This window comes from Scomber japonicus, chromosome 15, assembly GCF_027409825.1.
Source record: "Scomber japonicus isolate fScoJap1 chromosome 15, fScoJap1.pri, whole genome shotgun sequence".
Classification (NCBI taxonomy): domain Eukaryota; kingdom Metazoa; phylum Chordata; class Actinopteri; order Scombriformes; family Scombridae; genus Scomber; species Scomber japonicus.
In genome coordinates this window covers 28,784,030-28,799,900 of record NC_070592.1, presented here as the reverse complement: position 1 = coordinate 28,799,900, position 15,871 = coordinate 28,784,030, and the positions used below count along the sequence as shown (strand labels likewise).

The 15,871-nt window shown below is 37.7% G+C and overlaps 1 protein-coding gene across 1 annotated transcript; it reads right to left on the bottom strand.

Annotated features, from left to right (window-relative positions):
- Positions 1 to 1,345: 1,345 nt before the first annotated feature.
- LOC128373636 (syntaxin-12-like) lies at positions 1,346 to 15,332 on the bottom strand. The gene is made up of 10 exons (XM_053333772.1): positions 15,251 to 15,332; positions 14,538 to 14,670; positions 10,959 to 11,028; positions 9,373 to 9,472; positions 7,875 to 8,012; positions 6,151 to 6,194; positions 5,797 to 5,902; positions 5,636 to 5,708; positions 4,097 to 4,179; positions 1,346 to 2,313 (listed from the first exon to the last, which is right to left on the bottom strand). Exons 2-10 carry the CDS (start codon positions 14,635 to 14,637, stop codon positions 2,221 to 2,223), a joined length of 807 nt encoding a protein of 268 aa, XP_053189747.1. The 5' UTR covers positions 14,638 to 14,670; positions 15,251 to 15,332; the 3' UTR covers positions 1,346 to 2,220.
- Positions 15,333 to 15,871: the final 539 nt, after the last annotated feature.

Sequence of the window (15,871 nt, the reverse complement as noted above, 5' to 3'; positions counted from 1 at the left end):
CAGCACCTAGACCACTGTGGTGTACCACTTAACTGCTGCAGCGTCACTTCGGGGTTTTCACACTGACTTCATTGCTGCTGCAACCAGCCCTGTCTTTAAACATAGAGTTTGACTTAGGTAATGGCCATTAATAACAGAATGTTTCATATCACATCATCATAGATTTAATTTATATTTAGTTGAGACATAATACAAGGAACATCATTCACTCCAGTACTCTGAAACTGAACTGAAAATATATTATGCTTCATAAAAGTAGAGTTTGTGTCCATAACAGGATCCTGTAGTGATGACTCTTCTTTCATTGATCTGATTGGTCAGTGGTCAGTGTGTTGACAGTCCTCTTAAGTTTAACTGCTATGAAGCTTGCTGGCTGTCTAACATAAGTTACCATGACGATGTACCCCAGTAATAAGTGAACCACTGTCATAACCCTGAAGACAGTTTCACTTAAAGGACCAGTGTGTAGAATTTACTGACATCTAGTGGTGACGTTGCAGATTGCAACCAATTGAATGCCCTTCCCTCTCCCATTCCAGGTGTGTAGGAGAGCTTACAGTGGAAAGTTCCTCTCCACAGTCAGTGTTTGTCCACATGGCAGTGCAACAACTCATTCTAAGGTAATGATGACACAACTTCTTATTTTACACTAATTATACATAACATACATACTCATGAATATTATATTTCTATTTCTGTGAAGTCTGTTTTGTTAGATCAGGCTATCTGCACATTTTAAGTACAAATTTATTGACCTTTAAGACCTTTTTAACCTTATAACCTCTTTAAGGAAAAAATAAAACCACTGCTGCCACAAAAGAATACAACAAATTAGACAGTTAAGAGTATTACTTATTGAAAAAGAGGCGAGAAATAGACAATAGTGCAATAACAAACTTATTTCTGATACAATAATGATAAGCACAACACTAAGTTATGTTATAATTTCTATATGGATAATCTTATGTATTTATTCTGTGTAAGAAAAAAACATTATTAAAATTGCTCAGCAAACATTGATGGAGGAAGTATTTATATCTTTACTCATTTCAGTATTAGTATGCATTACCATGATGGAAGTACATAGAACAATGAGAGATATAATCATTACTGTTGTAGTGGGTTCAATGGAGTTCATATTTATAATCATTAGTTTCATTATAGTTCCAACTGCTGATTATTTTTTACTTTAATAGGTTGATTGGTTGGTTATGTAAAATAATCAGAAAATAATGATAATAATGATAAATAACATAAACTCATTCACTCTTTTAACCTTTAACCTCTGCTGGTGCTGCTTGTTGGTCCTCCATGAAACAAACTGATCACACATCCAGAACATGAAAAGTGTTTAAGACATTTATTATGTATACTGACAGGAGCCATAGAAATCAATTAAAAATGTTCTGTTTGAGATCCATAATGTTATTTAGCAGAATATAACGCAGCACTTTGTAATATTTACAGACGTGGGTTTGACTGATAATATTATTCTGTCAGAGCTTTCAGGTTCACAACATTTATATTACAATCGCAGCCGCCATCAACCTCCAGGAGTCATTCAGGTCCCGTGTAGAAGTTAACTGTGAAGGCCCTGGAGCTGCAGCGGAGCTCTGTGGTTTTTAGCTCAGATGTACGATACATACGGCCTGAGCAACACGGCTACAACTTCAAACCATGGCACTCCACATACTTCTAACATCTGAAGGGTTGCACATAGAACAGGTAACAAAAAAATTCATTTACAGCCCCTTAAAAACCACAAATTCATTTTTAACAAGCCTATTTTCATTTTTTCTTCATTTTGCCTGTTCTGAAATCATTCCCAATAATATTTTTTGATATTTTGAAATACAGTGACGGCTAGTGTTAGTGCAGTAAATAAGACAAAAAAAAAAAAAATTAATGATGCAAATTAAGGAATCTTAGATCTTAAATCACTCCCCTACACCACCTCCAGTCCTCTATTCTCTCCTTCATCTCTGTTTAAATAGGATATTTTTCAGCTATTTTACAAAAACCAGACTTGATCGGTACAGATGAGTGTTTCTTCTTTTTTTGTCCCACGCCGAGCATCCCTCAGCCACTCCTATCCACCTCGGTGAAGTGATCGGCGTCTATCTTGCCTCTTCTTGTGATTCCAAGCAGGTACTTGCAGGTGTGAGGGGGGGGCAGAGTAAAACGTAGTCGTGGCACAGCGTGTGTGTATGTGGAGTGGATTCACTTAGACGCCTGCCAGATAATGATACCCAGTACGACCAGCACGATGGAGCAGACCATAGCGATGATGCACATCTTCTTCCTGGACTTTTGCTGTAATAGAAAGCACAGACCATTGGCTACATGACATAACGCAAGAGTGCTCTATTTTGGTGAACTGGTAATCTAACACTATACACACCAAAATACATGAATAAAGAAAAAGAGGAGCAACACATGAAAGCTAATGGGATTTTTGAGGAGCTGAAGTTGGCAGTGCTGCTCCACTCACTGTAAAAATAACTTTATATTATTAATATCTGCCTACCTGCATATTTACTACATGGTTTTTTGTGCAGTACCATATGTCTCTCCTTTCCTCTGAGACTCAAAGTTATGGTTGGAAATTTTACATATTTTTTTCATTGGCAATGTATCAGACCTGATCCAACTTACAAGTACTGTGTGTCTATACTGAGAAATCAGGTGAAGAAAATCTGTGTGTGTGTGTGTGTGTGTGTGTCTGATAATCATATTTCTTTCAATCAGAATCAGTTTTATTGTAACTTCCAAACACATGCATTAGGACTGGGCAATATATCAATATTATATTGATATTGTGAAATGAGACCAGGGCCAGGCGATAAACTGATATTATATTGATATTGTAATATTTCATAGATATGGTCTTAGATTTTGAATATAGTACTATTGTGATATTCCTGCTTTTAAAGGCTGCAATATAGTAAACATGTAACAGACTGTTCTATTATCTACCTTTACCCACTTCATTATAGTCTGTATATTCACATTACTGATGATTATTTATCAATAATCTAATTGTGTAAATATTTTGTGAAAGCATTGATTTCTACAATATTGTTTCTATAGCGATATCAAGGTATTTGGTTAAAAATATTGTGCTATTTGATTTGATCTATCTTCTCAACATACATAGGAGCAAAATGCTGTTCAATAGATCAGTCATGACAAAGACATATTTAACTCTTTTATAAACATACAATCATAAAAAGCTGCTTTTGTAAGGTAAACTGCTGATGTTATAGATTATGTACTGGTCTATTAAATGACAGGCAGTGCTGGAGAATTTATGTCCAAATGTATCATCTCATGGTGTTGGAGACCTCTGTAATGTGTGTCCTGTCCCTTCACCTCAAACTCAATGCTTCACGTAGCTGATTTAGAAACGGTTGCAAAGACTAATGAGCCTGTATATATGACTTTGTGCTATGTTCATATCATTCTATCTCACATGCATTCATGTCATAATTAGAATAAAAGTGCATTTTCTCTGTGTGTTAAACAATGAAGATTACAGCACTGTATTTTCTGTTCATTCTACTCTACTCTCTCTTTTAAATGATGCAGTGTCTCTGTCACTCCCCACTGTTCCGTACTGTTAAATATTCTGTATGCAGGGTGCAAACTACAGGGGAATTTTTTTTGGGAGGGTGGGGGTGGGGGGGTGGGTCTCTAAAATATGGTCAATATACTATTTTTGCCATGCATTTACTATTGTTCTGTATTTTCATTATCATGGATCATGTGTATAATGAGTCACACATAAGGGGTGAGGATGTTAGAGATGGGGGTAACAGCTCCCCAGCTCAACCTCTCTGAATGTTTGATTATCATATATAGCAACCCCTGACAGCCATGATATAGTTCATACACTGACTCTATGGTACTGTTTTTAACTCTAAACTAGTTGAGACAAACATGTATTAAAGGGTTTGTGAGTGTGTGTGTGAGGCACTGGACTGCAGCATGATCACCAACATCTTCAGCACCTCTCCTCACACACTGACACACACACTGACACACACACTGACACACACACTGAGACACACACTGACACACACACTGAGACACTCACCTGGTAGTAAGCAGCTCTCTGCAGCTGCTCTGTTCCTCGTTCCACGTGAACCTCTGCGTTCTCCACGTTCGCCTCGATGCTGTCTGTAGAACAGCACAAACAGCAAGGTCAGCAGAAAAACTTAATGAAGTTGCCATGGAAACAGTTCAGGTTGTGGAGTATTCACGATGAAAATAAAGAGCTCCACTCTTTACTTGTGCTCTCTTTTTTCCCTTTATTTCCTACATGTCTACTGCAGTTAGTGATGAACAGAAAATAATCAATAGATCATTATCTTTATTCATACAGCAGCTTTCATACAAGCTCATGTAGAGACAGACAGAACACGTGTAGACCAAGGACTACATAAAGAAAAACAACAAAGAACATATCACAAAGACAAAGACCAACGCATGAAAGAGAAAAGAAGAATGATACACATTTTTATAAATAATAAAGATAAGAGAATAAAAAAAAGCATTAATCATTAAGCACTACCACTAATGTACTGTATTTATTGTTTATTGTATATAGTATTTGGAGATTTTTTTTATTGTATTGTATAGTATTTTATTTTTTTCATCACTTTTGAAGAATACAGTTTTGTCAATTTTGACTTTCCCCCTAGAGGATCAACATGCTACCCTTCTCTATGAACTTTGTTAACATTTCTGACAGACATCTGCATCTGTTCATAGTTAACAATAAACATTCATTTCAACAATCATTTCTTTACATGAATAGAGCAGTTTTAGTTGCTTCAACTAAATGTTAAGCATAGTTGATGATATGTTTTTCTGTGATGTTCTTGATTACGGCAAAGATTAGTTCAATCAGGAGTTCTTTCTCTTAATTCTTGCATGTAGAAAACATAGCACACTCTAACAGTGGGCCCTTTATTCAACTCTGCTGAAAGAAAGTAAATCCATTATCTTCATAATAAATAGTTAAGTCACTGACACATAATAAATGTTGATCATGTTACAGTACACATTGTTCTATTGATAACATAAATAACTGTTCTGAACCAGGCGGGGAGTTCCGGTCTGGCCAATGCGGAAGTAACTTAGAACTGCATTAGTAAAAGGCCACCAGGGGGCGACCGTTTTTGGTGTCAAAAGGACTTCTGTCTCTATACAAGTCAATGGAGAATTCACCAACTTCTCACTTGATTTCTAACCTCAGTAAACGTGTTCAAAATGTGTTTATGGTCTCAATCGCTAGTTTAAAGCCTTCTTCAATGCAGTATGATGTTCATTTGGGACATTTTGGCCTCCCTGATTTTATATGTGACGATAAAGCAGGGTATGCATTAGGGCGTGGCTACGTCCTGATTGACAGGTTGATTGACCAATGTCCTCGAGATCCAGCCCTCGCAACCATAGCAACCTCCCGCTCTGCCCCACCATGGCTCTGCCCATGACCCTGCCCATTGCCCCACCTCATGCCCATATAAGTTGAATCCGTGTTTTTATTTTTCCCAGCATGCACCTGAATGTAACCGGATGTTACGTCCATTTCTTTTATACAGTCTATGATATGGACTGTAGTGCTACTCACCAATCATCTCTCCCTGATCATGGATCATCACTGCCAGGTCCTTGAAGATCTGGTTGACATCCAAGATGTCCGACTGAAACAGACAGACAGGAGGTTAGAATCAGCTGTGATCCCACCATGTGGGGGGGGGGGGGGTTACTGGTATGTAAAGTGAGGCTGACCTCCAGCTGTCTGATGTTAGTTTCTCTCTCCTTGATGAGCTCCAGATCCTCCTCTGTGATGGCAGCCTCCTCTGTCTGGATGCTCATCTGACCCCAGTCGTCTTGACTTCACACAAAGCAGATACATGAGTTATTATTATTCTTCATGATGTGGTTTGGTATCTTGAGGCATTATATGATTTTGACCATGCTGCACTATTAAAACTGTTGTATTTAAAGAGTATTATTTCATGGTTATATACTTATTTGTATGTATTACTTTAATTATTCATTTCAAAATGTATTGTTATTGATTTAATATTGAACACAACTTTACAGATGAAAGGAAACTGTGAATGAATGACAGTCACTTACTTCTCAAAGGAAACAAGCTTTTCGTCCCGAGAGGCATCTTCAGCCTGAAAGACAAGACAAACCCAGTTATTATCATACAACTGTGCTCTGTGTGTGTTTATGTATATAAGAGCCCTACTGATACTAGATTTATGGGTCTGATATTGATATTAAGGAATTTAAAAATTCTGATATCGATATGTCAGCCGGTAATTTTATATATAAAGAATATATACATGATCTCTTAAATGTAGTTATCAAACACACTGTGTAATAAAGGCATGATATTTTACAATTTGATAATAAACTTTATTGTATAAAATCAATCAGTGCACTTAAACAGTAAACTACACTGGGAATGTAATCATTATGAATAAATATAACTAACTTAACTAACTAAATCATCTGGAAGTATTTTATTGATAAGTAAAGACAGTTAGTTCAGTTATTTAAAGAAACACTGTAGAAAAAGATATTTAGTGAAACAGTATGTATATGTTCATAAGTAATGAACTAGCTGAACTTAGATAATCACTTCTGCTTTCTTTGTTTTAGAGATGAAATATGGACATTAGTCTTTTTTGATGGTTTGTTTGGAACATTTATGAACTGGTAAAATGTCTTTCCTGTGCTTTGTGGGAGGGACCTTTTTGCTGTGTCATCACCATTCATACCTATAGTACAACCAGTAGTAAATTATTAAAGCACAAAAAAAGATCAGGTTCTATGGCTCTGGTAAAAGGTCCCTTTAGACCTTTTAAGCAGTAGCTCAGCTGGGTTAATGGCTGTGGCTTCACTGACCTCAGTGTTCAATGTATGAAATGATTCCAACTACAGTAATTGGATGCTTCCCAGGAAACTATGAGACAGAGGACCCATTAAATCCAAACCTAACATTTGCAATGGTTCCATCATCTGGGTCTGTTGGAGCAAGTGTGCACGTTTCCTCGAATAAGGTTTGTATTTCTGACAAACAGTACAAGATTTTACATATTCAACAACATCTGTTCATATCATCACAGCTATCTTTATGTATCTAAAGTTTGGACACGCCCCTTTCTTTCTTTCTGTTTTTCTTTCTTTCTTTCTTTGTTCCTTTGACTAACAATTAAATTAAAGAATATGGTCTGGACCTGCTTTATGTGTAAAGATCACTATATGAATAAAGATTGATTGATTATGTTCTATGGACTATGTTCTACATGGTACAGTAATACTGAAGACATCCAGACTATGAAATAACAGAATGATGTAAACAAATCACACTATGCTTCATGTTTTAGACTGTTTGCTTTGATGAGAGCTTTACACACTAGAGTCAGTATGTTAAGCAGCTTCATGAGCTCATCTCCTGGATTGGTTTACAGGTAACAGGTGTGCCTTGTTAAAGGGGCTGATAGTGACCTCAGCAGCCAGTACTCCAGGTGATGACCTCATGAAGCTAAGAGAGTGTAAAGCTGTCATCACACCTGAAGGCATCTAACATGTTAAATCTAGTTTGATTTAAGGCTTTTGTTAACTTAAGCTAATATATCCAGTTATCATCTGTTACATTTTGACCTTTTCATGCATGTTCTAATAACTCCATTTTAAAGATTTGGACATTTTAAACATAATGCAAAAAAATTCAATCAATACAATATATCACCCAGGTCTACTGACTGTTACCAAGCCTGCAAAATAGAGCTTATAAAGACATGAGTGACATCATGACTGTAATGAGGTGAATAATTGAAGCAGCTTACTGATAGGCGGGATCCAGCTCTGGCTCTGGCTACTGACTCCTTCTCTTTCTCTGCTGCACGTCGCTGCACTGCCTGGAAGTTGTTGAGAGCTGCTGAGAAATCATTCATGAGACGGTCTCTCTGGATCTTCTGCTGCCTCTGCACACCGCCGAGACGAGACAAGAGACACACAAACGTTATCAGACCGGTTAGAAACAAAAAGGAAAAATAAGATATAGATAAAAATGAAGAGTCAGGTATATCATTTCTATCTAAATGAGAATGTTGTAAGAGTTGTGGAGAAAATCATTTGTTATATCAGATAAGAGTAACTGTTATATGGTTAAAGAGGCTTATGTTGTCTTTATTATTCTGGTATTTTTCTAACAAGACTGTTTTTCATTTTAAGTAATGAGTGTAAGACAACTGTGTGTGTCTCAAATGAACAAAGAACTGAATCATTATTATATTATTATATCTCCAAGAGAACAAATCATTAACATAATCTCAAAATTGTGCATTTATATTGCAAACAATGACTTTATTTTTTAATTTTTTGGCTGAACTGAATGATATAACTGTCTTTGGTATTCAGAATGACTAATACACTACATTAAGCAAGCCGTATCTTAGGTTCAGTATTATGGCCTTTATTAGCAGTATATTACAATCAGACACACAAGAGAGAAACTTAACTGTTGATTTAAAGTCCGTGTAAAGTAAGAATAAATATGTGTTCTGAGTTTGACATACCACAGAAAAGTGTGTTGTTAACCACCCTGCCAAATGACTTGTATCAAATAACACATCTGTAACAGCCTTAATCACTAGTCTATAACTACAATACATAATCTGTAATTGCTATAGAGAGCTTATTACAGGAGAAATATCAATGTGTTGATGAAAGTCAGACATAACCTAGACCTTTTCTGTTAAAAAATAAAAGTCTTGGTATAGTATATTCTTGGTGTTCAGACACAGAGAGATGATGGCTGATGATAGGAGGTAGAGCCATCACTGACTGTAATTGCTGCTTTCTGATTATGGGTCATAACTACAGAGGAGACTTTGCTCTGAGCTGATATTCAAATGACATTTACTCATTTTCTGGCTTCACTTTACAACATCTGACTTATCCTCTTAAGCTACTTTTTATAGATGACCTAAAGATGTGTTTTATTTATTTATGATATTGTGATATTTGAGCTTCACTGAGCAGGATGATGTATGTACACACTTTGTTTGAATGCACATCTGCTGGAAGAGGAAAGTTTCTCTTTTTTACGAGCAGGATTTGTGACATCACATCACAATTAGTTTGGAGCCAATCACAGTTCAATATTTAGCTTAAACAAGTATGATGTCGAAACCTGAAGCCTCCAAACACTCAGTGTGTGTTTGTGGAATAAACATTATGATAAGAGATGTTTTTTGGGGCATATTGATATTGAGTTCTTTTTAGTAAAATCTATTGTGGCAAGTGTGTGTGTGTTGACTGCAGAGGCTGGAGAATACTCACTTGCTCTGAGGGTGACGTGGGCAGAGGGATGGAGCCCAGTTCTTTCAGGTGTTTGTTGGTCTCTTTTGCCAGCTGATTGGTATAGTGCTGTATCTGCTGCCTGTAGAAGCAACACATCACTGCTGGTCAAACAAACAGCATCATTTAAAACATACACTTCTTCAAGATAGACCCTTCAGACCCTTCAGGAACCTCACACCTCCAGTGTTTTGGTGGTGAATTGCACAGCGTCATTCAGAATCAACTCTGATGCAGAACTTGGAAAAGGTTCAAGACGGCATCGACACAGTACTATAAACCTGGCTTAACCTTCCTGTTGTCCTCAGGTCAAGGAAGAAAGGAATGACAGGAGGAAGGACGGAAGGAAGGAAGGAATGACAGGAGGAAGGAAGGAGGGAGGGAGGGAGGAAAAGAGGAAGGAAGTAAGGAGAGACGGAAGGAAGGAAGTGAGGAAAGAAGGAAGGAAAGGAGGAAGGAAGGAAGGGAGGAAAGAAGGAAGGAAGGAAGGAAGGAAGGAAGGAAGGAAGGAAGGAAGGAAGGGATTAAGGAGGGAGGGAGGGAGGGAGGAAAAGAGGAAGGAAGTAAGGAGAGAAGGAAGGGATGAAGGAAGGAAGTGAGGAAAGAAGGAAGGGAGGAAGGAAAGGAGGAATGAAGGAAGGAAGGGACGAAGGGAGGAAAGATGGAAGGAAGGAAGGAAGTGAGGAAAGAAGTATGGAAGGAGGAGGGAGCAAAGATGAAAGAGGGAGGAAGGAAGGATAGAACGAAGGAACAGTCAAAAGAGAGGACAACAGGAGGGTTAAGGGTTAAAGAGACAGCATGAAGACAGACACAGCTTTGATACAAGAGCTGTAAATGAAGGAGAAGATTAGTCTGCTCTTTAAATGTGTGGATCTGATTGGACTGTTATTAGTATTGTATTTGCTTAGACACTTGTATTGAGACACAGTGAGAGGTCTTTACACATGTGGGAGGGTCCATGTCTACGTTGTGAGTCAGAAGATTAAAATCAGTCTGTCAGCTGTGAGGCAATCCTTCAAATGAATCCTCTCTGTTGCAATACAAGCTGAGTGTGTGTGTGTGTGTGTGTGTGAGTGAGTGAGTGAGTGAGTGAGTGAGTGAGTGAGTGAGTGAGTGTGTGTGTGTGTGTGTGTGTGTGAGTGAGTGAGAGAGGGTGTGAGAGTGTGTGAGTATGTGAGAGAGAGTGTGAGAGAGTTTATAAGTGTGTGAGAGGGTGAGTTTGATAGAGAGAGAATGTGTGAGAGAGAGGGAATGTGAGAGAGAGAGAGTATGCGAGAGAGTGTGAGATAAAGTGTGTGAAAAAGCGTGAGAGAGAGTGTGTGTGAGTGAGTGAGTTTGTGAGAGACAGTGTATGAGTGTGAAAGTGTGTGAGAGGGAGTTTATAAATGTGTGGGAGTTTGAGAGAGAGAGAGAGACAAAATGTGTGTGAGAGAGCGTGTTTGAGTGAGAGAGTGTATGAGAGAATGTGTGAGTGTGTGTGTGTGAGAGAGAGAGAGAGAGAGAGAGAGAGAGAGAGAGAGAGAGAGAGAGAGAGAGAGAGAGAGAGAGAGAATAAGGTTGATACATACAGTCGATCCTGGAATTCACTGTTATCCTGTCTGGTCCCCAGCTGGTTCACCATACTCTTAATCTGAGCAGCTGTGAGGAGAACAGCACACAGTGAGAGTCTGAAGCATGACACACACACACACACACACACACACACACACACACACACACACACACACACACACACACACACAGTAACAAGTAATATTGCTAAACATATAAACATATCATTATTGCAGTTTATAAGCTTTGATGAAATGACTTTACAAAGGGATTGTTCTAACACACTGTAAATTATGATTATGATGAATTATAAACATGCTGTCATCACACACTATTTTACATGTTTAATCATTTTCAGGGACAAAATGTCACTGTCCATGTTAACTCTGCTGATTTCCTGTTTCCTCTCAAACATGAATACATGTTTCTGTTTCCTCATTTCTAAAACACCAAACATGCTGCTCTTATCTATAGACACAACATTATTATATGTAGGGGTGGAAACACACACAGATCAGTCCATGATTTCTGGCTGAACTTCAGTCATCAGCTCACTTTATTATTCCAGAGTCATCCTGTCAAACTGTTTCTATAGAAACTGATTCTAACTATGTTATATGTAGAATATGTGCAGGTCTGTTCTGTTCCATATAACACATGTGATGATGTCAGCACTAAAATGACTTCAGTTACATTCAGTTACAGTCCACACAGTAACTAGTGGATTTACAGCGCTTCACATAATTCAATGTCAAGTTAAATCCTGGATTTTCATTTAAGTACATCAATATTGTACATGTAGGTGTTCCAACTTGATTCGTCGTTGGATAAAAGTTAGCCCTTTCCTGCCTAACAAACTAATGCTAAATTAAGCCTGATGGATATTGTGTATGTGTGTAACATCAAACCACATTATCAATTAACTTCACCTCAAATGATTTCAGATAGGATCACGGTTTAGTTTGGGTGTGCTGCTGGTTGACTTGACACACACACCAAACACTGTGCTGTGTTATGGGATTGGTTGGACCCTGGATGAGGACTTTTGTTACAGCTTGTTCCTCTGTCTCTTTTTAAACAGCCACCGTCCTTCAACAGTGATGCTTATGATCTGGTGGAGCTGTGTCAGCAATTTCTGTAACTGTCTGAAGCTACAACACTCTGACTGTCTTCCAGTAGATCCTGTCTGACCATTAGTGTGTCGTATTTGGATTCATTCTATATTAGAGCTGGGTGATTATGGCAAAAATGTAAACCACCATTAATTGAACTTTTAACCTGGATTACGATTAATGAATGATTATCTCCACACATGATGAACAGTTATGTATTTTCACAGTTTCTTTAGTTTAGTATTTTCCACTGCTGCCCTCACACATGAGGATCTTTAGGGAGGTAAAATAAAGATGTTTTAAGGTGTGACGCTGTGGTTAATGTCTAGTTTACTTGATTACAACTATGTAAAGATCATGCTTTGGGTTCAAATCATCACTGGAGACAAGTTTTCATATTCCTTAAAGATATGCAACCTTTGCTGTCATGGCAACAGTGAACACCACCATTAATTGACATGAGCAAGATTAAGTCCATTAGAGTTTCTAAATGTCGGTTTTGATTATTTTTGGGTTAATTGCCCAGGCCTAGTCTATACAGCAAATCCTGATTGGCTGCAGCACATGACTGTAGCTGCTTCCTTGCATTGCAGTGAATTACCTGTGCATATAAGGTATCAAAATCACAGTAATACTAATGAACAAAATCTACCACAAAGCTCAGCCTCACTGGGTTTCACATGGACAGTGAAACTGTGACTGAAAGCAGAAGTAGCTGAACAAAGTTATTTTTAACAAGTGTGTGAAGAACTACAGATGTTTATTCACCTTTTAGGGTAAGTACACACACATATTTAAAGACTGTAAGTGAAATGGAGTGGAGGGCAACTACTACAGGTGTGTGATATATACCGTTTACATGATACCTAATGACGTGCAAGCTTATTGAGTATTTCCCTCACTTTGCAAAAAAACAAAAGCAGTCTGGAGCGTCCATCATGCACTGCTGCTCATCTAAAACAGCTGATCTACTGAGACAACAACTATAAATGACAGCAAAACCTGGCAGAGTCTGTCTTTAGTAATGTTATTTACTAAATGTATATGCATTTGTTTTATTTCAGCTCAGTGTGCTGAGTTGGCACTGTGCGGTTCCTCACAGGTGGGGCTGAACAGTGAACTCAAGCTGATGACAACTTTCGTTACTTTACTGCAAGAGCATCACAAGCCTGGGGACGAAAAAGCTAAGGAGAGTGATGTCATTAAATCCAGAGACATCACAAGGGAGCTGCACACTCATTGTAGTAAAATGTGCTATATCAGAATTAGGGCCGAATCAATACTGGATTTCTGGGGCAGATGCTGATACTCATACTAAGGATTTTATAAATTCAGTTATATGTAAAAATATATATAAAAATACTTTTTTTGCAGTGATCCCTTGAAAAGACTTATCACAAAGATATGAAATGAAGCCAGTGATATTTTACCATCTGACAATAAACTGTATTGTATAAAATGACATCAGTGCTCTGAAACAGCAAACAACACTGGGAATTTAATCATTATAACTAACAAAAAACAACAACAAAAAACCCCCAAACATCTACGTATATATATTAAACTTGAATTAAGAAAAAGGATCAAATATAGATTAAATGCAGCCTTTAAAAAAATATCAGCACATATCAGACAACATAAACGCAGATAACAATATATCTGCGATAGGTCTATATCAGCTGAGCAGTATATCGGTCATGCTCTAATTGGGATAGCTAGCTATCATTATTGAGATATGAATGAACTAAATGGGGATATGAGATTTTGGTCATATGGCCCAGCCCTCACATCTACTGTAGAAGGCATGAGCAGTCATGTAGAACACAGCCATGCTAACCAGCCACGAACAGCTACTGTCAGACCCTCTGTATCTGTTAGTCTGCTGGAGCTCTGACACTCAATATAAAACACATTCATGGGCCTTTGTAAAAGTTTCTATGAAAAGGAATAAATCTGGGTTATTTACATAACTGAGGTTTTTATGAGTGGCATGATGTCACCTGTTTACTGTCTCTTATCAGCTAGTATTGCACTGTTTCTATTCATAAATGAGACAGCAGAGACTTGTGTTTTACGTCATGATGAATGGCTGAACTGAATTTTTAAATCTGTATTTACATACAACAACTTTATTATTGGACATAATTTAGTGTGTAGTTACCCTTTAAGAGAGACACAATACTCCAAACTAAAATCCTACACTGCAGATGAAACTCTTTGCCTATATAAATGATTAGATGAAGCAGAGTAAGGCAGACTGCAGGCTGACAAAGCACTCTCACACCCCGTCCCTCGGCTCAGCACCCCTGATTGAGTGAGGAACCACATTGGGACATGATCGGACAACTTCTTAAATAAATCCTTGGTTTGTATATTTTTACTCTGATTGTCCTCTTGTTTCCCCCCCTGATTATCTCTGTTATTACTGCCCTGTTCCTTTGACATTTTCAAGGTTGTACTGATACACAGAGATGAAGCACTTACTGTTCTGTGTGATCTTCTGGATGTTGCCGCTGCATGTCTGTATGTGGGAGGTGAAGTCCCTTGGCACAGGGTGGTAACTCTCTGATTTACCGTACGACATGTCTGCTTTGTGGTGGCTTGAGATGAGCTTTGACTGTAGACAAATAGGGAGAAAAGTGAACTATTTACACCGCATTCAAAAGTGATCTTTAATAACAGCCATGTTCACTATAAGACTGGAACAAGCAGAAACAATGACGAGCACAACAATGACAAGCTGTTGTAAACTACCTATATAAGTTAATTCACTGTATCTACATGTCACTTTAACCTTTTAACACTTCAGGTATCATTGTTTTATTGACCAAAGAGTCAGAATAACTGTTAGCCAGCTAACAAGTTAGCCTGCTAATGTCGAAACAACAACAAATAGAATGTAACGTGATATTTGTTAACTTATCACAGGAACGTATTGTTAACATGGATTGTATCAACATCTGTGGACCACATATTAAGCTATAAATGGCTGTTACCTCTCCTCTGTTTATGCACGCAGAGTAACAGGAGGTTGGACAGAATTGGGCTCAGCTGTTAGCTTTCTAGCTTACTCATCAGCCTCAGTGTAACGGATAAATAGCTGAGCTAAGCGCGTTCTATACTCATAACAACATGTAAATAATAATATATAGTCAGTAATGGTAAAGTATTGATATGTAAAATAATGGAATACTTGCCTAGTTGTAAAAGGAACACATAGACGTAATGTTTTTCCTTCTGCCGTTGAAACACTGCCCTTCCGGATCCGTGACGTTTCCGTGTACGTCACCCCGGCGAAGTGGGAGGGGCCACTGGTTCCGGAAGATGATTTTTTCCCCCCTCTCTTTAATTTAACAACATGTTTGTGCCACAGGGTTTCACTAACAACACACAAGCCACAGAAATTAAGTTAAATAAAAAAATAAATATATATGTAAAAAAGCCATTTTTCTCAACTCTGAACTGCTTCTAAACTGTTGTGTTTTTTAAAATATTTTGTCTGAAATATTTGGATTAGGATAATGTGGGACATTGACTAATGTTGGACAACTAGGCTCCAGTGTATTTATCTCTTTTTCTATTCAGTTATTTTAAAGCTAACTAGTGTATGCAAACTGTGTAAATTATATTGTATAACATTACATGTGAATATTCAGGCTACTTTTTAACCTATCTAAAAACATGTAGGCCAACAAAATTAAATGACCAAATATGGGTACACACATTTCAGAAAGTTTTGGCAGATAAGACTGCTTTGTATAAATTAAAGTATTTCTAAGCCTAAACAGTAGTGCCCCAGATTACAAAATCTAAAAATT

What these genes read in the sequence shown, in the direction of transcription:
- LOC128373636 (XM_053333772.1), bottom strand. Translation starts at nt 14,637, where the DNA reads ATGTCGTACGGTAAATCAGAGAGTTACCACCCTGTGCCAAGGGACTTC. An exon ending in CCAGAAGATCACACAGAACA is followed by an intron (nt 11,029 to 14,537) that starts GTAAGTGCTTCA and finishes TTCTCCTCACAG; the next exon opens with CTGCTCAGATTAAGAGTATG. An exon ending in TGATCAGGGAGAGATGATTG is followed by an intron (nt 4,180 to 5,635) that starts GTGAGTAGCACT and finishes GCTGTTCTACAG; the next exon opens with ACAGCATCGAGGCGAACGTG.